This window comes from Morone saxatilis, unplaced genomic scaffold (genome assembly GCF_004916995.1).
Source record: "Morone saxatilis isolate NCDOM2014 unplaced genomic scaffold, NCSU_SB_2.0 Contig8, whole genome shotgun sequence".
NCBI lineage: Eukaryota > Metazoa > Chordata > Actinopteri > Moronidae > Morone > Morone saxatilis.
Genome location: NW_023340257.1, coordinates 14,792,298 through 14,815,577, shown reverse-complemented (window position 1 = coordinate 14,815,577; position 23,280 = coordinate 14,792,298). Strand labels below are relative to the sequence as shown.

The 23,280-nt window shown below is 41.7% G+C and overlaps 1 protein-coding gene across 1 annotated transcript in view; it reads left to right on the top strand.

Annotated features, from left to right (window-relative positions):
* The first annotated feature begins 152 nt into the window (after nucleotides 1-152).
* The window catches only part of arhgef12a (Rho guanine nucleotide exchange factor (GEF) 12a), a 39,284-nt gene continuing 16,156 nt past the window's right edge, over nucleotides 153-23,280 (top strand). The window contains 4 exon segments of the mRNA XM_035680142.1: nucleotides 153-971; nucleotides 14,468-14,488; nucleotides 15,242-15,333; nucleotides 17,290-17,355. Of these exon segments, the coding sequence (XP_035536035.1) occupies nucleotides 940-971; nucleotides 14,468-14,488; nucleotides 15,242-15,333; nucleotides 17,290-17,355 (211 nt within the window). The 5' untranslated portion in view covers nucleotides 153-939.

Below are 23,280 nucleotides of genomic sequence, written 5' to 3'. Positions count from 1 at the left end.
TTTTTTTTTTTTTTTTTCAGAAAGAGCTCATCTGTTTAGTTAGCTGGTAGCCGGTGAGATCCAACAACCAGCATTACCGTGAGAAAGGATTTTGTTTGAAAAGAAGAAAAAAAAAAAACAATGTGCTTTTTTTTTTTTTTTTTAATAAATCGCTCATCTAACCAAGTGTGTGTTTGAATCTAGCGTCTTACACCGGTATAACATTAGCCGCAGTTGCTGTTTTTTGCTCGTAACACTGGGCCGTTTAAACTCGGGTGTTGAAGCGTTTTTCTCATGGTCACGGGAGAGTCGTCCCCACAGACACAGACAGGCATTTTCCGGGAGCAGGGAATACCAAATGGGACTGGAGGAATTTGCAGCATCTTAAAGATCATTTAGGGGAAAAAACCGAGGCCATTCAGCCGAGAGCAAGGGGTGGTGGCGGACGGACTACATCGCCGGGGCCGAGGTGTCTGTTGCATTGGGAATACACTGTTTGTTTACACGTTTCGTCTCGGCGGAAAACTGAGGGATGTGAACGCAAAACGGATTCATACGAGAGGAGTTCATACATGCACGACAACTTGTGCCAGCTGCCAGGTGTGTTTATTGTTGTTGGCTGAATATTGTTTATTGCCGGGGTAGGATATCATCTGACTGTACAGCTAATACGACAGAGGCCCCGCTTCACTGTGTACTCCTTCCTCCTGTTTTTGACCAGGAGTGTTGGTTAACAGATATGCTATAGGTAGTGTATTTGTTTTCCTATAGTGTTTTGGACGTCCCCCCCCCCTGGCAACAACAGTGTCCCTACAATTCATGTATGCCCCGACACCATTCTCAAAATCCCTGCCTACTTCAGACGAATGCCAGAGAAGGACGCGCCAGGAAATCGCCTCATCACACTCTGGAAAATGTTAATCGGATATAATTTGCTGCAAATCTAGAACCGGAAGCCCAATGAGTGACACACAGTCCAGCTTCACTGACAGGTACAGTATATAACCCACCTTTTTATACTCTATTAATGCACTGTATGCGCTGCAACATGCACACATGGAGTCCTTTAAAGTCATAAAACACAACATTTTGTTGCCAAAAAAAAGTTTCTTGATTTGGTTGTGATGAATCTGAAACACAACCCACAGCCCCTGGTGAAAATATGTTTTACATGGTCCAAGTAAAGCACTTCTTTGTGGTGCTGGTGCTCAGTAATAACTGTGTTATACAGTCTAATTACTAAGGAAGGACATCAGAGCTCGATGGAAACTCTGCTGATCTCAGCATGGGTAATGGAGTTCTCTGCAGACAGTAAAGTACTACTTGTCCAAGGAGTGAGAAGGCCTGCCGCTGTTTGTGTGCCAGGGAGCAGGTCGTCTGTGATCCCTGTACACCTTTCAACATCACTATTACAGCTAAGCCTTTAAAGCTAACCTTCCCCTACACCTATTAAAACAATCTCTGGATTTAGACAAAACCTTAGCTTTGTCAAGTAATCACCTTATCTAAGGCATCAGTCAGTGTAAACTCAAGGATTGGACGCTTGCGCTTCAGACTAGCAGGCTAAATAACGTGGCATGGCCTGAACAACACAGCAAAGGGCCTGTACCATCTTAAAGCCATTGTGGTGTACGTTGTCAATTTGCCTCTCACTGTAAAATGACAACAGTGTTTTTGTACCTGGAGAATAAAGAGGTTTCTATTCTCAATTTGATGCACTCTGGTAGTGAAACAGAGAAGTGAAGCTGTTGCATTACGTCGTTTCCCACGTGAATCCCACATACCTGCAGGAAGGGGAAGAAAAAAAAAGCCCGGCCAATACAGCGGAATGTGGTCTGTAGTTTTAGAGCAGAAGGAAGCTTTGTTGCACAGGTTGGGATCTGAAATATCCTCATGGCTAGGGCATGAGCTAGAGGCTAAAGCCCAACCCCGTTTTACATGACCCCCCTCCCCCACTGCAATGATGGCAACAGGGGCTGGCACCAACTGCTGTTTATTGTGTCCTTAAAAGACTAAACCAATAGATACCATCCTATCTGTGACTGCTTTCATCTGTGAAATGAACAAACCAGTGTTTTTCAATCACTGCAGCAGACTCGTATTGGAATTGAAACTGCAGTTGATTGGCGAATAAATCACAGAGATCGTCCTGATGCCACAAAGCCCCGCAGACAGTGCCGCGCGTCTTGTGTAACAGCACACAGTATGTTCGGTCGTATCAGGTTTTCTGCTGCGTGTGAAGTTTTGAAATGTGTCGTCTGTTCATCGGCCCTTAAGTCAAAGCACATGGGTTGATACGTTTGGAATTAATTTGTTCATCTGTTTGCTTTGGTTTCACAAGCCGTGTCCTAAAAGTCACGTTTGTTACTCTACCTGCAAAACCTGATGCATGCCGTCGTGTTAATACTAAACCAAAAAAAAACCGAAACAAAGCACGGCAGCGGTGTGCGGAGCGTGCAGGCCCGCTCGCCCTGCACCTCTGTTGGTCTGTGATCTGAACTGTTGTTTGGACTGCAGCAGTTTTTGTGGTTGTTTTCCACAGAGGCTGACGATAATGACTTTATTGATTAATCCTGTTGTCTGTCTCTATGTCCCTCCTTAAGCCCGTCTGCATCTCCCTGTCCCTGTTTCCTGTCTGCGTGTGGTGTTGTGCGTTTCTGTTGTTGCTCTGCTGGCTGTGGTGGGAGTGTGCGCATCCAACATCTATTGGGGTTGGCTCGCCAGCCGATGGGTCAGTTTAGTGTGCTTTTAGCTCTTTGTCATGGAGTTCTGCTGATCTCCACGTTTTTCGCCACCCCCCCTGAGGCCCTCCCGGGAAGTGCTGCTGGTGACATCACTAATAGTAAACAATAGCTTTCAGCGGGAGCAAGCCGGCCGTCCGCTGTGTGCTCCTCTCCAGGTCCGCCAGTGCAGGTCAGGTACATTCAGGGACGCTAGTCGGAGTGTGTCTCCACTGTTCAACCTACTGGAGGAAGAGTGTGTGGATAGTTGGTGATAATAGGATTGCAACTAAGTGCGTTTGTCGTGAATTGATTCATTAGCATTGATTGTAATGTAACTGATGTTTGCGTTAATGATTGGGCAATTACTCATTTAGTCTCTATACTGACAGTTATAATGCCAGACTGCCTTTCACAACTTAACAGCCTAAGATGATGCCTTCAGATTGTTGATTTTGTCAACAGCCCAAAAACCTAAGAGCATTCAGTTTACAATAAAATAAAACAATAAAACAGAGAAAAGCAACAAATATGAGACTCTGCAACCAGCAAATGCTTTGTATTTCAACGTAACTAAAAACCGATAATCACAATTGTTATCAATTAATATTATGTCAGTTGACTAATAAAGTAATTATGTCCACACCGAGTGATAACAGCTGCACCTGATATTTCCCTTACTGCAGTGGAATTTATTTCCTCTTGATAAACGTTTTCATAAGTAGTTCTGGCAGCTAGGTCTGCTTGTATGCGTCTCCTGTATTTGGCATCCCTCCCTGATAATGCAGCAGCTTCTACTCCATCTCGTCAGCGTTGATACCGGTGAAGCTGTGTCAGCTGCTCTGGACTGAAAATGAGTATCCGTAAGTCATTTAAAGCTCTGAGCAGAAGTGCTTCTGCTCAGCAATGAAGAATGGTGATATTTATACACTCAACCTGTTCCCTACAACTGAGGGAAAGACTTCTGCAGGTTGGAAAGGTTAGAGAAATCTCAAGATCACGTATGAAATGAATTGATCGGCAGTAGTAGGGCATTCAAACTGTATGTATCTTGACGGAAATGGGCAAAGCCAGTTGTTGGACTCCAGGATAGTGTTACAATGTAATTTTGATATAAATTATTATGATATATTGATTATGATATTATGTTCTTTATAGTACTGCAAAGATTAGTAGACTAATATATTAGTAAATTGACAAGAACATTTATCCTCAGCTATTCTTTTGAAAATTGATTCATAATTTCAGTCATTTCTAGAAGCAGAAATGCCCTCAGTATGAACATTAGTTGCTTTTCACACTCTCAGAGTAAACATAATAACTTTAGGTTGGACTGCTGGTCAAACGAAAGCAGACATCACTCTGGGTTTGGGGAAATTGTGATTTTCGTTCTTGACTATTGACAAGTAATCGATTTATTAAGAAAATAGTGGGGAGATTAGTTGATAGTGAAAGTAAATTGCCGTCCTATGTGTTTGCCTAAAGATGCTTAATGCGTTCCTATGGAAAGAGGGGATTTTCCCCCATAGAAAGCGATGTTTCAGTATCTCTCCCTTGAGTTTCTTTTCCACTGAAATCTTTGTCAGAGCATTTTATTTTGGTTAGGCAGCAACACTCAACAACACCTAATCTTTAAAACAATGCAACAAAGAAAAAGGAGCGCCCGTATAGTCCTATGCAATCAAACAAAACAGCTCTGCAATAAATCTTCATAAAGAGTGTCACATTAAGAATCGGTTCATATTAGGTCTGGATTCAATTCCACAGTAAAGTTGGAGGTGGTGGTTTGTGGTGCTGCTGCATTGCACTGAAAGGTGTTTCTAATAGGTCGTCCTCCACGGGTATAATATAAAAAAAAGGAAGTATGAAAGCTCTTAAGAAGCCTAGATTGATCTGTTGCAAGCACGTAGTTGACTGTGTTGTGTAATGGTATTTATACATCGAGTGGCTGCACAGCTTTTATACGTACAGCGGAAAAGGAGAAGCAGCTTCGTGGCAAACTGGATTACTGCATTGATTTGTAATTATTTGATACAACAGCCGGGTCTCTAACCTTGCAGTCTGGGTTTTTGTCACATTCAAGATCAATGTGAAAAGGTTGGTGGTGGCATTGCGTGCTTATGAGTTAGCATTTTTTTTTAATTGCAAGACAGAGAACAATAATAAGACATTTACAAGTACAGGTACTCCAGATGTTATCATCATGCTTTTGACGTTTCCTGCCATCACTACAACTACCAGACACATTCAGGCATAAGTCACCAGTTAAAAGGGAAACTAGGTACTCTGCTTCCTTTCCATAACCAGCCCCTTCCTCCTCCAACAGTTGTCCTGTGTTCTGTTTTATGTCTGAGCTGACACATTTATTCCATCTTCTTAGTAATGTGAAGGATGGTTTTAAAGCACGGTACAAATTCAGTGGCGCATAATCCTACCATGGTCTGATTTCACTTGATGCCACCCTGGAGTTATTCTACTGATGCAATTGATGTGATGCATTTACTCTGAAACAGGTTTTGTTATTGATGGCTCGGTCACTTTATGATTAAAGTGGGCAGCATCCAGCAAAACTGCTGCATAGGGAGTTTTTCTTTTGATTCAAACCCATTCATAACTGACAGTCGCCATCGAACGTTTTGTTTATTTTACTGAATGTAAATGAGGACTTTAGGAAGACTCTGCTCACACCTGGATGTCACTTTGGCAGGCACACACCAGCTCTCACCATACTCAGGTCACACACTCACACTCTCTCAACCCATTCTGTAGTTTATCCTGGCTCCCTTTTTGAGGGTATTAATAATTCTTCTTAAGTTATTTTAGTCACGTCCAGCCTGGTTAAAAGGAAAGAAATGGACACTGAGATAGAACAAGAGAGAGATGGCAGAGAGGCAAAGAAACAGGCGATGCCCCAGGGGCAGTGAAGTCTGGGTATTAGCCGGGGCTCTGAGTGCAAGGGGAGTTGGGGTCTATCACCCAGCCCCATGATGCTAATGCTTACAGACACCCTCTTAGCCCCGAGAGCTTCAGGGCCCAAACATTACTTTCACTCCACAAAAGACAGGATCACTACAATAGAGAAAAAAGGGGACACGCGTAAAGAGCTGTCTTGCCCGAGTGTGATGTCCTCACATGTCCATGTAAGGGTTTTGTAGCAATGAACTAGGCTAGTGCCTTCAAGCTAACTGCGGTGGCACTTGATATTCGACTACACAGTGGCCCTAGATATGTGACGCTGGTGATTTATTTTCGATTTCTCTCTTTCACACCCAATATTGATACTGTAAATACACGTGCAGTACAAGTGCACGTATGTCTGCTCAATCTTTGTCTGATATTCTTGGAAATAGATGTTGACATTAAAAAGCAGCATCTCTGCTGTAGCTGATTGGACGTGATTGATGTGGCACGTTGAGACTCCCCTTGCCTCGGTCTCAGAATGGGGACGCTCTAATTGAATGTTGTCTCTGTGTGCTAGGAGAGGCTGTATTGTGGAGAGAGACCAGCGACCTGCTGCTGCAATGTGATTAATCTCACACTGCCTGTTTGTGCTGATTCAGGGGTGACTAGACAGACTAACACACCCCAATCTTTCTCTACAAGAAACTGTGTCCAAACACTGTTTCTGCCACCAACCTGCAGCCATGTTGAGTGGAAGACGCTGCTTTCTAAATGACTTTAAAAACGCTTTGATGGCAGAAAGGCGGGAAAGAAAAAGCGCATTATTACGCCATAAAAAACTTTGGTTTAAATATTCTTGTTGTCCCATGAATGTCCTAATGTTTTCCCTTAGCGATAAAGCACTCAGTTTATTAAGTATCGCCTTGCATTCATCAAGTGAGATGTTTTTTAATGAGTGTAGTGTAATAGATGGAACATCTTATAGCGTTTCAGAGATTAGGTGTCAGTAATGTGCTTTTACTACAGGTTGCATCGGCTGAACTGTCATCACAGATCTGCCTTTAACTGCCATTAATAAATCTTTGAGAGCATTACAGGATACCAAATCACTTGAACACACGCTACACTGCAGTTCTGAAGTTAAGAGCTAAATTGATCAACAGGACAATCTCTTAAAACCAGCTTGAACTCAAAAAGGATTAGAAAAGTTCTCAGGCTTTGTTGCAGTGCCCCTGACCAGCAGCAGTGCGGACAGTGTAGCACGTTGAGCCACCTCTTTTCCTTTCCCAGTGCTGGAGGACAGCAGACAGCATAGCGTGAAGAAATGTCTATCCCCCGGCCCTCATGTCAGGAATCCTGATGAGGTTTATTGGGGCAGAAAGGGCACTGTTTTCCCCCTGAGGCTGCAGCTCGAGCTCCACAGCTATTGCTCTTGTCTTTCTAACACACCACACCTCTCTCTCTCTCTCTCTCACTCTCTCTTTGTCTGTCCGTCTCACGCACTCACTTAACGCCGTCTTTCTTAAAATCAATATCTCGACATGCACAATTGAACACGGATACACTGCTAAGGTCACATGCTGAGAGTGTCCCCGGCGAGTTAGATATTAGACTAGACTGTAATACAGACGGTGGTTTAAAGAAAGAGCGTCTCTGTGTGGGTGTAGACCGCCTCTTTACCGTGGAAGGGAGTGGAAAGCGATGACGTCATGCTAGATGTGTGTTTGTCTGGGCACCAACGTTGTGTGACTCAGGTATATAGATTAGATAACAAGCAGTGTGTGTGAGTGCTCTCCCACTGGCAGGCTACAGGCATGAATCAGGCCGTTCAAGAGACTGTATCATTAGACCATTGAGACAGAACCCACAGAGCCCTTTTAGAGAGGTGGCATGAATGGCTGGCCGGCTGAAAAGAAGATATTGCCAGTTCCATAAGGTACTTGGCAGGCCAGTGGCATGACTCTGCACAAAACCCAGCTGCCGTCACCACTGAGTTGCACTTCAGTTCTGCCAGGTTTTACAGTCATCTCACATCTGAGGATGTTTTGCAGTGTTGCAAAGCTATCTTGGAATGGAGCACACCCCTGTCAGATCTCTGCAGCCTGCAGGCAACTCCCAAAACGGTTCAATCCCCTCCTAACTTCAGACAGGCCCCACCTCTCCCCGTCCCAACAACACCTGTGCTGTGAGCTGAGTTGCTCTGTGTCTGGTAGGAGACTCCAGGTTACTCGCACAGATTACAACAGCAGCGTTGTCTGGCAGGATAAAGCTACTAACTGTATCAAGTGTTTACCTACTATAGCTTGAGTACATGGGATGTATCCTGAGAACTCCAAATAAAGTTCCTGTTTTTGTGTCGGCTCTTTTTTTAAATATTGAGTTATTCTAATTACACTTTAGTCATCAGTCTATATTTACTTTTACTGATTCTAAGAGGAACTGAGAATAACTTGAAGTGCTTCCTCTGAATCTTGAGTTTGTCTAGTTCCTTATTGTTCGCTGTTTTCCTTCCTCTTCAGTTTTGGAGATCCTTTCACATAAATGGCTGTGTGTCAGAGTCCTGCTCCCTCAGGGCTGTTCGTCCCTCCCTCCTTTGCTACTTTTTCTCTCTCCGTGGTCTGGTCTCGTCCGGGGCCTCTCTCACTGCCACTGTTGCTGCAGTTGGCCCAGCTCTGCCACAGTTTTCCATCAAAACACCAAACCTCAATGGAGCATTCAAGCCCAGGCCCGCTCCAGTGCTGCCCCTCCCTCCCATCCCACCCTGTTCTGACTCTGCCTTCTTTCTCTCTTTCTCACCGCCTGCAAATTTAACGGCCCCATCCAGGAAGAGGTCCCAGCTCGGACTTTTATTGCTGGATTCGAGGAATTGAATGAGCTGAGGAAAATTGATTCTTAAACGTGTTTTTTCAGAGTGTAGTTTTTCCTAGATCTACATATCAGCTCTGGTCTTAAAAAATTTGAACTTTCATTCACATGAGTATAACAGCTGCACTTGTTATTGTTAGTGATTGTAGAAAGATTTACAATGTCTCCAGTTTTATTTCTACCAAGAAAACCTTTTTAAATGATTCAGCAGAGCAAAGCTTCTATCTTGTGTATTTTCTAAGGCTGAGACTAGTGGTTATTTTTATATTGATACATTTTTTGATTCTTTCAATAAGTTGTTTACAATGCCCAAGCTGACCTATTCACACTGCTTGTTTTGCAAAACCCCAAAATATCAAGACGAGTAAGTAGAGATTCACAATTGTGAAGCTTGAATCATAATTTTGGTATTTGTGCTTTAAAATGAAATAAATGTCCAACAGTGAATGGATGATCACACATGATCAAAACAGTTCTTTATTAAGTTTCCGTCAGTCGCCTATCAATAATCGACTAACAGCTTCAGCTCTAGTATTTACGAAGTTATCGTCTAAGTCGCTTATTGTTCTTATAACAGAGTGTATAATAGAGTGTTTAAAGTATTAGCATCGGGACAATTAACTATTGTTGTCTACTGGACAGAGAATTCCCTGCTAATGTGGAGCCATTGTGACAGCTCACTGGAGATACACTATGAAGTTATGTGAGCTATGACTGTGTGTCAGTGATACTTTTCAGTGAAACCAGAGGAGTTGCCCTCGTAGTGAGACTCTTTAAAATGACCGGTCAACTTCGCAGTAACTGGAGCATCAAGAGCATCGAGATATCAAGATCCAGAGCAACTCTAACAATCATCTCTCAGTATTTGCTGTCACGGCTACACTATTCATTTTCCAGTGGCATCTACTACTGTATACATACATTATTCGGCTATGCAGGCACATAAGGCTTATTACAAACCTATGCTACCAGCCTGAGCTAAGGAGGTAGAGGAGCTCACAATGCAGCCTGTTAAGCTATTTAGCTGCCTGCATAACTATGACCGTTACTTATGACAGTAAATCTGGCGTTAGGGTGAAGAATGCATGCAGTTGTTAATGTGTATTTCTGAAGTAACTGTTAGTTAAATGCATCAGAATAGATATTGACTATTGAGAATAGATATCAGAGTTTTACTTGCTCCTATTATATCTTTACCGGCTTATCACAAATGAAAATATTTTGTAAAGAGTTTTTTCAAAAAATAATGTGATTAATCACGTTTAATGTAAATTAAGATGTTCAAAAGTTAAGACAAAACCTATTTAGAACTTATTGAGAACCAACGTGTCTAGCCTCCAATCTGTACCGTCGACATGACATTCAGAAAGGAAAGACAGTGCATAGCAGTGCAGACAGGGAAGTTCAATTGATGTGATGACTGTCCTCCACTCTTTTTGAATCCGCATGAGTTAACATGTCGACTTTTACATGCCTATTATTATAAGTGTGTATTTAGGAACCGTTTATGCAACAGAAGAGAAAGCAAACCAGACTGGAAATTCATGAGGCTTAATAAGTCTTTCCATTTGTTTGTATTGCCACTACATAAATCAGACTCGATGACTTTAGTTGTCATTCAGCTGCTTTGCCAACATGTACAGGCCAGGTGCTGCAGAGTATTTTAGTAGATGCCGAGTTTGTGGTATTTGTCAGTAACGTGTAAATTTCTCATTTTCAAGCGAAGGGCACTTTTGCTTCCCCATAGAAAGTACCTGCCTCTTTTATTTTTACTTTTACAATTTCAAAATAGATGTTATCATTTCTGTCTCAGACAATATTCACAGTAGCTCTGAGGAGTCATTGGATCTGATTAGTTATAGAAAGCACAGGTTGTTTTTTTATTATGAGGACACTATAGCTACTGTGTATAGGCACAGGGTTATATGATACATGAGTTGAACTAAATGAAATGACTATTCTTACAGAAATGGATTATACCAAGTAGCAGCGCTTGTCAACTCTCTGTATGATCAGTGATTGTCTGTGACTTTTGATGTGATTGCTTAGTTTTGACCGTTTTCTTGTCAGTCTGTTTTTATTGCAGGCCTGCAGTAGCGCACTCTGCCTACTTCCTTTGCCTCAAGTTGTGACGTTTCTGCATCTTTTTCCGGCAGGCCTGACTGTCACACTATCAGTACGGCTGTGTTGTGTAGTTGTGCTGTGATGCTGTTCACAAATGTTCATTTTTTTCCAACCCACACATAACTTTGTTGGTTTAGTTTGAAAATCAATGTGACAGCAGCACTCTCGTCCACCCAAGCGGATTGTTGTTGTTGGAGAGAGAAAGTTTTTTTTTTTTCTTTAGCCTACCTTTATTTTTATATTACATTTTGGAAACGTAGTTGTCAACAAGGGCACCGAGATCTCTAAAAGCTGTTTACAGTGATCCAGATCTGGTTGCCCCTGGCAACAAGGGAACTTTTACTGTCGAGCCCTGCAGCGGTATGTTTGTGTGTTTTAACCAGTTTCAGGGTTCTGTGCAGCAGGATATTTCTGGTTAAAAATGCAACCTATATTTCAAGAAATGTCACAGTATATTTATTATAGTGATGAAAACGATACTGTGTTTGATATCCTTTAAATCCACAGCACGCCCTATAGCTTTAAGCAATAATTTCCTCATACTGATAAAGATTCTCTGTAACTGGTATTAAATGGTACACACTCCTCTCCCTCATCTTCCCACCTCGTTTGGAAGTGTTGTGAACGTCGCGTGGATAGATGAAAATAGATTGAATGTGCCAGAGACGGTTCAGAAAGTTTTTACATTTTTATTTGACTTGTTACAAAGCATTTTTTGCAAAACCAGACCGACAATTCTTTTCTCGTGATTTGTCAAAATGCCATGTAGTGTCAGAATGTTTGGAAAAATTGGTTAAATATTAACTTCAGAGACTGGGGAGTGGCAGTGGCGAAACCCATGTGACACACCTTTCTGAACCCTCTTTGATACCGACCTACTGCCTCCTTCTGTTGCGTGCTTGCCTCTTTTTAGCTAAACTGACATATATGTTTGGTCTTTTCAATTTTGTCCACCTTTCAATATCAGTAATGTTGTTTCTAAACATGTGTTTTCTCTTTTAATCTGTCCTCTTGTTTTTCCCCAGTGATACAATCTTTCTTCATAACCTTTCTTTAGCCCTTAAATGTTTCTCAGGCAGGTCATTTCATGGTCCTGTGGTTATTTGAGATATAGATACCACAGATTTCTTTTTCCTTTTCTTTGAACTGTTTGAAGTATTCTCTTTAACAGCTCTAAAACACTACTGCATTATTTCTGAAAGCATGATTCATACGTCTAGTTCAGCACAGACATTATAGACAGCCTGATGCATCACCCAACTCTTTAGAACTTGGTTTGCCTGTCACGTTTTCATTTGTTCCTGTATGATCAACCAAGAACAACATCGTCCTACTCAGTTTTGCCATCCCCGAGCTTGTCCCAGTTCAGCGTGTGTGTTTATGTGCTGACTTTTCCATCTCTCCAATTCAGAGGTTTCTTAGGGAGTGGACTACTTAAAGCTAGTTTTTTTTCTGCTGGAGGCTCTGGAACTTATTACAGTCTAAGGCATTTTCATAAACGGGCCATTCAGCTGGCCCTGCATGGCTCTGAATGGGACACACTGTCGCCAGGAGGAAGAGAGTTAATGTGGGCTAGTTAGTCGTGAGACCTCTCTTTTACGGAGGACTGGTGTTCTGAAATGTGTAGTTACTCGTACTACTGTTTCGTAGTAAAAGACTGCATTTAGTGCGATTCAGAGTTGCATCCCGTTCTAGTAGTTTTTGTCTATTTCACATTTCTTTTTACATTTTACAAAGCATACTGCATGTAGGCTTGTATCAAACCTTACTTGAAATCAACTGTTGTTCCACCTAGCAAAGATACTCTGAATATAGAGATGTGGACTGAATAATAAAGTGTAAAACCGGGATTTGTTTTTGTGGCTGAGACATCAATCTTTTCCATGCTTTCCACTTCACAATGAAAAAATAAGAGAACTGAATCTCGATTTAGGCTTCATGGTAACTATTAAAATTTTCCAACTAGCCAGAATCAGTCCAAAACCAGCAACTGTCAATATATTCTCACATTCTGAATTCAGTTTCTGTCTCATACTCCACTAACACCTTGTTAAAACACTTCATTCAGACCTGACAGAAACAAAATAAAACTGACCAAACTGTCTTTGTAAGTCTTTCCACTATTCCAACAATCACCAACTCTGCTGTCTAACCATCTAACAGAGTTAGATGTTAAAATATTCTGGCTCTATGCATTGTCGCTGCCTCTCTAATGCCCCCGACCTCCCTCGCTCCTCTACCCGCTTTAAGCCCCTCCTCTCCTGGTCTGTTCCTGTCCTGCGCCGGGCTGTGCCTGCTGTATCCTCATCTTCCCCGGAGTTAGAGACTTGTTTGGAGGCTCTGCGAATCACCTTGTAACTGTATTCCCTGTCATCAAACTAGTCGAAATAAATCCTTAATTCACCGCAGTTAATTTTGAGAATACGTTGGCTCTACAGCTATCAGCTAGCTGTAGCTAACTAACTATCAGATGGATATCTGATATATTCGTCCAGTCGCCTAACCCTGGTAACTATTTAACAATTTAACTTTTAAACCAGTTGTTAAAAGTGGTTTAACAACTGGTATGGCAAAACATGGCTGACTCTGTGTGTAAACAGAGAAATGCACTGAGGGACCACACAGATAATTAGCACGAACTTCATTAGTCCTCAGGAGATTTTCTTCTCAGTGGAAAGTGCATTACAGATGAAGTATATAATTAATATTACCCTTTAAATAGCTTTGGAATAGATACTTTTCTCTGTCAGTCTGTGACTTACTTTTACCCATTTTAAAATGGCGTATTCCTTTATTTATCCTTCATGGACTACTGGAGTTAAAATTGGTTCTTGTGTAAGAATGGCTGGGTCCAGCAGGGTCAGGTTTTGGGAGTAGCTTACTCCCACAGATGCTATTTTGCACTCTATTCAGTCCAATGCAGCATCAAAGTTAGTAGGAAGGCCTTCAGTCTAAAATGGAGAATTTTTCGTGTATAAAATGTCAATCTGAGTCCATAAGGCTATATCCTAAAAGATGAGATTCAACACCTTCTGTGAGAATTGACTGTGCAGTGTCTTCTTAAAGTCCCCCTCCACTCCAAAATATGTTTCTTTTTGTTCCTACTGTTGAATGCTTTAGCTTTACTGTGCAGAATGTGCAGAATGTGCAGAGCTTGATACTAGAAGGATGTTTTTTTACATTCATCTGCTCAGAAGTGGGAAGTTTCTCACTGAAAATCTGATTTTAAGGGGTGATCATTTGGGATATCACAAAATATAATCTGTAAGTCCATCCTGGTCCGTTATGCAATTGTGTGAATGTAGAAACTAGGGGGCAAAAAGAAATTATACGTCTGGAGGGGATCTCTAAATTTTCATTAATGGTGTATCTGCCAAACAGCAAGTCAATACGCAAATCTCTAACTTCCTGGAAAACATCACCATTTCTAATATGGTGCTGACAGTATCCCTAAAATATTACCCACTACATCACTCCGTGGCATTAATCAGTCTCCGGGCAGGCTGCCTCGAGGGAAACAGGCCGTGGATGTGATTCGGATATGATTATTACAGTCAAGTTGTAATGTCTGTGAGGAACTAAATTGCAGCACGCACACAGACACACACACACACACACACCACTACACACACACACACATACACACAGCTGAGATCTGAGAGGCAGAGGACATTTGACCTGGAAAAGGCTTTAATCTGTAGCTGAAGAACTCTGATGTTTGATCGGGATTATCATGTTTACCACTACATGGGTCTCAAGAGAAGCTGTCAGCTTAGCAACTTGTTTTTCAGCCTCCGTATAGGCATACTTTATTACATTAATAGTCTCTCAGGTCATTTATGTGAGACACTGATGGCCATTCTGTTTTTATCTTGCAGGTTTCCCAAGAAAGCAAACAGGTAAGAATCTTAACTTTCTCATATTTTCTTGCATATGTGCCTGCTTATGGGTAATCCTGTGGCCACACACACATACACTGAGCTCCAGATGGGGGGAATGAGGCAGGTTTTTACTAGGCCTGGTGTGCTGCAACACAGAAGTCTTCAGAGTTTGGACCAAGCACACCCCCTCTCTCCACCCTCTCACTCATGTACACACACATACACACACACAGTGAGGGACAAAGGGGTCCCTCTTCTGAGGGCGGCCCATCACTGCCTTTCACTGTGAACAGAACAGTGGCCTTTCACAGTTGGGGCCGGTATAGGCAGAGGCAACCATACATAGCCTCCCGAGGTTCAAGCCGGAGTCTGGCCTTGTAGCACCTCCTCTGAGGAGCGTCCTTTCTCTGGCCCTGCTCCCTGGGCGCTCAGCAGAGCGGCTCCACATCCTCTCTAGCTGTCACATTATACAGTAGACACACTCAGCATGATTCATAAGCTACTAAGAAGTCCTCTTGCCACATTATTCTCAATGCTGAAGTGAACAATTGTTGGTTCTGTGTGTTGGTGTCATTTCTCTCCTGGATCTCCACTTGCCTGCAGCTTGTGCATATGCAGGGTAGTAGTACAGAAAGACACAATGACACTGGCTGTAGAAAATGCTACTTGTAAAAGACAGCACATACCGGATAAATGCCAACGTTTTTTACTACTTAACCACTTGTTTGTGGTGCGAAAACCTGTTTCTCATGGCTGTTTCTCTTCCTCTAGAACCAGCAGCATTCTCAGTAAAGACCACCCCCCAGACAAGAAACCTAAAAGCGACAAAACCTCACTTCCCTCCAATGAGTTTGACCCTACAGGTAACTTCCCACTTTCATTTGCAGGCTCATACTCCTGTTCTGTTCTTCTTATTCACTCTTTTTCTCTCATTCTCTGACACATACTCTGCCTTTTTCCATCTGTCCCTCTATCTCTGTATGCATCACTTTATCTGACTACCCCGTGCTCTCTCTCCTCTCTCTCCTCTCTCAATCCTCTCTCTTCCTCTCTCTCGTCTCTCTCTTCTCTTCTCTCTCCTCTCATTTCCTCTCGTCTATCCTCTTTAACACACACAGTCTCATAATACAATTGTGCTGATGATGGTTTGCTCAATGTACAAGGCATGCTGGGATGGTGAAAGGTGGTGTGTGTATCTTTCTCTATGCTTTATGCTCTCTTTGAAAACTAGGTCTGATCTGAGATCTGTTTTGGGTCTTATCACTTATGCTGAACAGGAGTTAAGTTAATTCAACTAATGGACAGTATAGCTGGCAAGTCTGCAATACACTGCATTATATTAACACTTTAGCAGAAGCTTATGTTGCGTTACACGTTGCAGATTTTAAGCCGATAAGCACAAAAAGGTTTGACTATAGGACCTTAAAATCTGCAGCTGCATGTGTCCACGTGGTTCTTGTAGTTTTACATAAAGCAGTGTACTGTGGGTTTTGTATGCTCAAAGTGGGTGGGTGGTCTCGATGCATACTTGAAGGGCGCAAAAGCCACTAAGCCTGTTATGCACTGCAGTTTCAAGTTTTTTGCAGGCTGAGATAGGAAGGGTTCAGAAACAGAATAGTTTGATATGGTGACACTCCCTGTGGTATTTGTCAGCAACCGGGGCAGTATGATTTGAGATATGACTGAAGCCTCTGTATTCAAAACAAAATAGAAAATCCTCTGCACCACATGGTGGCTTATCTCTGTATGATGCAACAAAACATAGACACGATGTGCTCTCTCAGTGGTTACACAAGTGTTGCCTGTCTATGTGTAGCACCACAGAGAAGCAAATGATTCTTTAATTATTTGACCTGTCTGGACCTTGTGCATGCCTGCATGTTGTTTAGGCTTTCATTTTGTTCATCCCTTTTTAGTTATCTGCAAGTTGCATGAACTCTTTAACAATCTTTTGCCATATTTTCTTCTACTTGCACTTTTTCTTTCATAATTTCAACGTGGTTTGGGTTTGTTAGGGATGGGCAGGAGTTGTCAGATGCTCTGGAAATGGATGTTAACACTAGCTCCGCCGAATTAACGTGTTCCCAAAAGAATAATATGTGCAGTCATTAAGATATTTATTATCTTTTAAAAAATATACTGGACATTATATTGATTTACTGGACCAAGACTTTCTGTGTTATTGGCTGTAATTTCAGATTTGTTTTTATTGTGTGCTCCTGTGCCACAACTTGTAAAACCACATTCTGGTGTTGAGAGACAGACCTGAAAATGCATTGAGGATAACTGCTGCATCTTGCTACAATGGATTTATACTGGAGTCCTAATATGAAGGCTCAGTTCCAGTTAGGTATGACCTTTGAAGTATAACCACAATGTCGGATCAAAACTCACAAATTCTATTTATTTTATTTAGCTTCTGGTGCATTTGAAAATATAATCTGCTCTTAAATCACTTAGGCTCACAATCTGAATGCAGGATACAAAGTTTGGATAAATGGGGCCCCTGTTATTAAAGTCACAATGAATTGATAGAGTGACACCTATAGGACTGGAGTACTTTCAACAAAAACCCAGCTAGTTCATTTTTAGTGACTGCACTCCTGCCTATCCAAACCATTATGTTTAATTAAACTACCTATTTGTTCATTTAATTTTTCTTCTCCCATGATTGTTTCTCCCTCATGATTTTCTCTTTCCTGTTTTGTGTTTCCTTTCCTTGTGTTGGTTCTTGTTTTGTTTGTGTGTGTGCGTGCGTGCGTGTGTGTGTGTATGTGCGTTTGCTGCTGTGCTGTCTGCGTGGTGGGGGCTGTGGGCAGAAGCTCTGGTGGTGCAGAAGAGTGGCAGCAGCAGTGTGCTAGCAGAGGGGAAGCCCGAGTCCTGTGGTAAGATGCTCTCCTGCTGGAATGGCTGGTGTGACAGCTGCATCTATACATGCTGCAGATGCTGGTGTGAAATTGTCACTAGATGTTTGTTTTAAGCAGTGTGATGGCAAAAGAGTTGCTTATTAAGTTCATAATCATTATAATATTTCACTGCATGGTCGGAGCTCTTGAGTAGCAGAATCAGTGCCAATAGATCAGCTCAGTTGGTATATATTATCAAAATATGATTCACTTGATGTTTTCTCCATGTTTACACTTATGCGACAGCTAAACGGTTATTTTCCTGCCAATTATTTGGTCTATAAAATGTAAGAAAAATGTAATAAGGCCCATCGCACGCTAGTAAAGCCCTAGGTTTCCATGACTTGCTTTGTTTGACCAAAATTCCAAAAGCAGAGAAATATTTAGTTAACAATCCTATAAGACAAACAAAAGCAGCAAATCCTAACAATTGACATGCTACGAATAGAGGATGTTTGGCATCTTTGCATGAAAAATATATAAATCATTTCAGCTCTACTTTGAAATGTCACTTGTAAATTGTGGTTCAAGCTAGTTTATATTTTTGTGCAGCGGCAAAGTTTAAATGGGAGTAGTGCGTAGTGCTCAATATAGCACTGTTACATGGTTTGGCATCATCATTCTCTAGATAGGATGACAGTGGCTGAAGCCAGGAATAAAACATACGTACCCATGATTATGTGCAGTTGGTCTTTCTCAATTTTTGGTCTGTGCACTTGCTGTTGATCAGTACAGCTGGCTCAGAGATGACTTTGCTAGGTTGTGAGATATTTGGCTTTCAAAACAACAAAATATATGAAACCATAAAAACTATTCAAACCATGTCCTTTCATGTCCATCTCTATGCTCAGTAAGTCATATTTGTTGCTAAAGTACAGCTAAATACACCACTTCTATCTCAATCAGTGGATGTTTTAGTAACTTTTTCCACCATGAAAAATGGTCACTATGGGAACCCACTCTAGAAGACTTTAGCAGCTGTGCTCAGTACTACTCAAAAGATCGATTTTGGCTTAACAGGATGCAGTTGCACAGTTTACTTTAAACCATAATCCCACACTTGAACATCCTAATATTGATGTGAAAGTGTTAAGGGATCATTTAAATGTGATTTAAAAATTAAGCTCACACAGAAAATAATATTTAAATACTTCTGAGGACTTAAAGTCACTTAAAGTAAAGCTAAGCGCCCACTGAACAAAGGGTTTAGTGACGTGTTTTCAGAATCCACATGTTAGCGGGGTCATTATTGAGTCTGTCGCCCCTGTGGCTGTGAGTGTTGTCATAACCCTGTCAGAAATGCCTGTTTCTGCCGATGTCTAGTGTCTGCCTAGAACACAGTTTATCAAGATAATCTATCATACTCAGTAGAGCGTAGCTGTGTCCTCTGTTTGAACGTTCTCTCTATTGTGTCTGGTCTCGTACCAGTATGGCTCTGAAGAAATTCACAGACGAAAAGCTTTTATCACAGAACAGCATTTGAAGCTCTGAATACTCAGAATTTTAGATTTGATAAAAGTAGTCTGACCTTTTGTATGCAGTATTTTAATGACTTGGGTTCCTTTATTTTGTGGGGCTTAAGGTATGCTGTCAGTATTAAAGGTCAGTTTATTCTCCAGAGTACATTTCCTTGTGTTTCAGCAAAGGGTGCTGATTGTGGATCAGTTAAATCTCTGAATAATACATTAGCTAAGATGGATTAACCTGATCAGTGATCATGTCAGCACTCCCACTCCTCGTGGTTTATAAATGCCAACCAAAGATCTCGAAAATACTGTTAAGCGTAGAACGCGGGCAAAAGATCAACATCTAGAGGCAAATTCACACCAGCTCTTTAACCCATATGGCCTCATCTGTTTCCTTGACACTCCTGCCCTCTCCCCATTTCCCTTCCCCCGTCTCCCTCAGCTCTACCTAACCCTTTCTCCACACCCCTCCCCCCTGCCTGGGGCTTTTGCCTCCCCTAACCTCTCTCCGTGAATTAGCTCCTGTTCCTTCCACTCTCCAACCCCCCTCTCCTCCATTGCCCTTATCGATCGACTCACCTCTCTGGTTGATGCTGCACTGACCAGGAAATCTCTGACACAACACAACAGTAAACCAGTTCAAGGGTCACCACACTCCACCATTTGGGTTTCTTATAAATTCTGCCTTTTATAAATGTTTGAAGATAGCTTGCAATTATTGGATAACCTACTGAGTTCTCGGGGCGACATTTCTTTTCTATTTGAGCACTTTACATTCTTTGCGTTGTGTTTTCCTTTGTACGCACTGTCCTGTCAGTCTACTCAGCGTCGGCCAGACATTAGATAAGCCCTAATCTCTTCTTGCCACACTAATGAAACAATGCATAAAAAAAACCTGAAAAGTAACATTCCTCCTTCTGGCCTGTGAGACTATAACTAAAAATGTCTGAGGTGTCGAATCGGTTTCAGACATCACCTCACACAAAGACCATCAAAGGTGTTTACATTTTTAAAAAGATTTATTATTCTTTCTTTGTTTTCTTCTTTACTGTACACACTAACTGGGATGTTACCATGTTCTCCTGATAACATGTCCTACATTGCTGGAGATGGGTTGTGTACTAAAGTGTGAAAGGATAGTTTAATTTTTTTTCCAAGTATGTCTTAAAACTATATTCACATGCCGGGTACATTGAAAGAATTATCGGTTGCTGTAATCGTCCCTCTTGTACATACTAGCTGCAGTAAGATCCCTTCTTAAAGTAATGTCAGTTTAAAGGCCTCTGCACACCAACCCGACAGCCGACCGTCGGCAGAAAAGCAGTCGGAGTGATCAGTCGGCTCCCGTCTCCATCGAGTCGGTCAAAAAAGTGCACCGAACACACCAAACCGACGCCAACTGGAGCGTACGTTCTGCGCATGCGCCAGGCGTAATACGTCCCCATAACAGCAGGCGGCGCTAATCTGTGTTGTCGCCCAAAAAAAATGAAAACATGCTGTCGTCAGTCATTGTTTTCATCAGAGAGTGTTGATAGTAGTCAAGAAGGATCGTTATTGTCATTACTCGCTGAACGGAAAATACGATGGCTAATAACAAGATACTGGCGTTGTCAGCTCTCGGGCTTCTTCTTCTCACTTCTGGTTTTCTCGTGCACTCGCTGATTCGCTAGTCAAGGTCTAGCACTCCACCAATCAGATTGTCATTGAGGCCGACGGCCCCAGGATGGCCGATTCTACATGTCGAATAGGCCAAAATGAAGCGCGACGCCGACGGCGACCTGACGACGGAACGGGACACACCGAACCGACTCGAGCCACCGACCTCGCCTGACTGTCCGACGACGTCCGACGGCCGATAATCGGGTTGGTGTGCGGAGGCCTTAAAGGAAAGTGAAGCCCTGAGTGGAAGTTTTACAATTTACTTTTAATTTAGTCATGTTGGAGCCAATATAGGTGTTTTAACTTACAGCAAAGTTGGTATTTGAGCAGTTCCACCAAGCTTCAAGCCCAACGCAAGTTTGGCTTAGCAACTAAATTGTTTGTTGCTATCTAGGTACATCAAGTGTAAAAGCATTACACTCAAGTCCAATATGGTATTCCACAAGGATCAGTACTTGGACCACTTTAGTACATCCTGCCACCCAGTCACATCACAAAATACCAACAAATTATCATTGCTATGTCAACGACACACACATCTATTTTCCTGTAACAGTCAATGACCCCTCCTGGCTTGTAAAAACACCTCGCTTGTTAGTCCAACCCGACAGAGATCAATCCTCATGGATTTTTCCATTAATCTTGATTGGCTACACAATTTCCCAGAGTAATACAGTCGATTCCTCTCAAACTTTTGAGCCACATATCAAGTATGTCAAAAAACACATTCTTTAATGTATGTAACATAGCTAAGATATGCTCTATTTCATAAATGTAGATGCTGAAATCTTTCTACTTGCTTTTATAGCATCCAGAATCAACAACTGCAATGGTCTTAATCTGGTCCAAAAGGCAGCTGACAGAGTCCTAACAAGGTCCAAGAAGTTTAACCCATCTCTACGGTTATATTAATATTTGTACCTGTACTGTATGTTTGGGATTCAGCCTTTGTCTGTGGGTTTTTTACATGTGCAGTCTCATAGGTGTGATATTATATTCGATGAATGCAACTCTTTATAATAATATTCTAAGTATAGGTATGAAGAAATATTGAAATGTAACTTTGACTTCCACACACCTGAATCTAGTGATGTGACCAGTCAACTGCAAAACTACTAAAAAGTAAAAATCTTTCTGTGTTTGTGTTGTTGGACTCACCTCCAGCCCACAGGTTTTAAGCAAGACTCAGCCAAAACCTAAACAAGAACAAATAATTTGATTTCCAGAATCTGACTTGACAGAAAAAGACTCAAGTTGAAAAAGCTGAAGCCCCCCTTTTTTTTCTCTTCAGGAGGCAGGCGGCCTCTTTAGCCTCAGTGAAAGCAGAAAGAGAGACAATGTAAGACACTAAAGGTAAAAAAAAAAAAATGCGTGCTGCCTGTCAAGATTACAGTCATTACTTGTTCAATATCGAACCTTCATGTAGCCCCCCAAAACTTAATGAAACGATCAGCTACAGTGTAGAAGCATGTTATTAAATTATGAGCCCAAAGCTGAAACCCAGTGGACCAAGAGATAAGCAGAGAGACAGAGTGGGGAAGAGAGTAGGCCTGATATCAGTTAAACTGTGATTGGCTCTATGATTGTAAGAAAATGATGAAATTACAATGCAATTCCTAAATAAGCATGAAGATAATAGAACATTTGTCAGTCTCAAACTACTTCCTATATTGTACGTGTGCTTCTGTGTTATCTTCTAATACAGAAGAAAAGTTAACTTTATGATACTTGCACGCTGCAGGCAGTGGAGTTACTGCTCCCCTTTCTGGAATTACATCCACCAGTGAACAAACTGTCTTTTCAGACACTGTAGTTAAAGACACTGTGTAGCATTTCTGTCACGTGGCCTCAGTCCAGCAGTTCCTCTAGCAGCCTCTACTGAGACACTGATAATAAGGAGAGCTGTTAATTGAGCACAGATGCCCTTCCGTGTAAGTTTCCCCCAGACGCCCCCAATCAATGCAACCTTGCTTGCAACAAATAAAATATGAAATATTGCCTGTAGCTAATATTTTAAAGGTCTACGAGAGAGTCCCCCAAGCTACTAGGTAAAAACATTTCACTCTCAAGCAATACTGCAGAATAGCTCAGGGCCAAAGCTGTTGCAAGAGTGTGTGTAAAGCTTGGTGTAACATGGAACCTGTGCAAGGACTCTTTAGATATTGATTATACTGACCTTTATTAAATCTATACACACAAAGTGGATGTACAGTAAGTAAATAGAAGATGCATCAGGACAATGTGCCTGCCATTTTGTACATTATCACCTGCATGTACAGTTCTGGTCAACATTATTCACCCCCAAAAATATTCCTTTTCAGCTTAGGTATAGTGATTTTAAGGAAGAAATATAAAATAGTATTAAAGGAGCCCTTCCCTAATATTTTGTTGCACACCCTTTGGCAACAATCACACTATCCAAACATTTCTTATATATAAGCTTCTTGCACCGGTCTGCTGGTAGTTTCTCCCTCTTCCATTGCAATTTGTTCAGACCCTTGAATGTTGGCAGGATTTCCTATCCCAATAGCATATTTCAACTCTACACAGATTTTTCAACGTTTTTTTGCTTTTGGATGAATGCGTTGGGTCTTTTTCGTACTGGAGAACTCATGATCTTTGACCCAAACTTAGTTTTCTTACACTAGGAAGTAGGGATCCTCGATATTGGCTTTTCTGCCGATATCCGATATTCCGATATTGTCCAACTCTCAATTTCCGATACCGATATTACCCAATACCGATATATGCAGGCTTTTTACACCAAAACTGTTAGGTA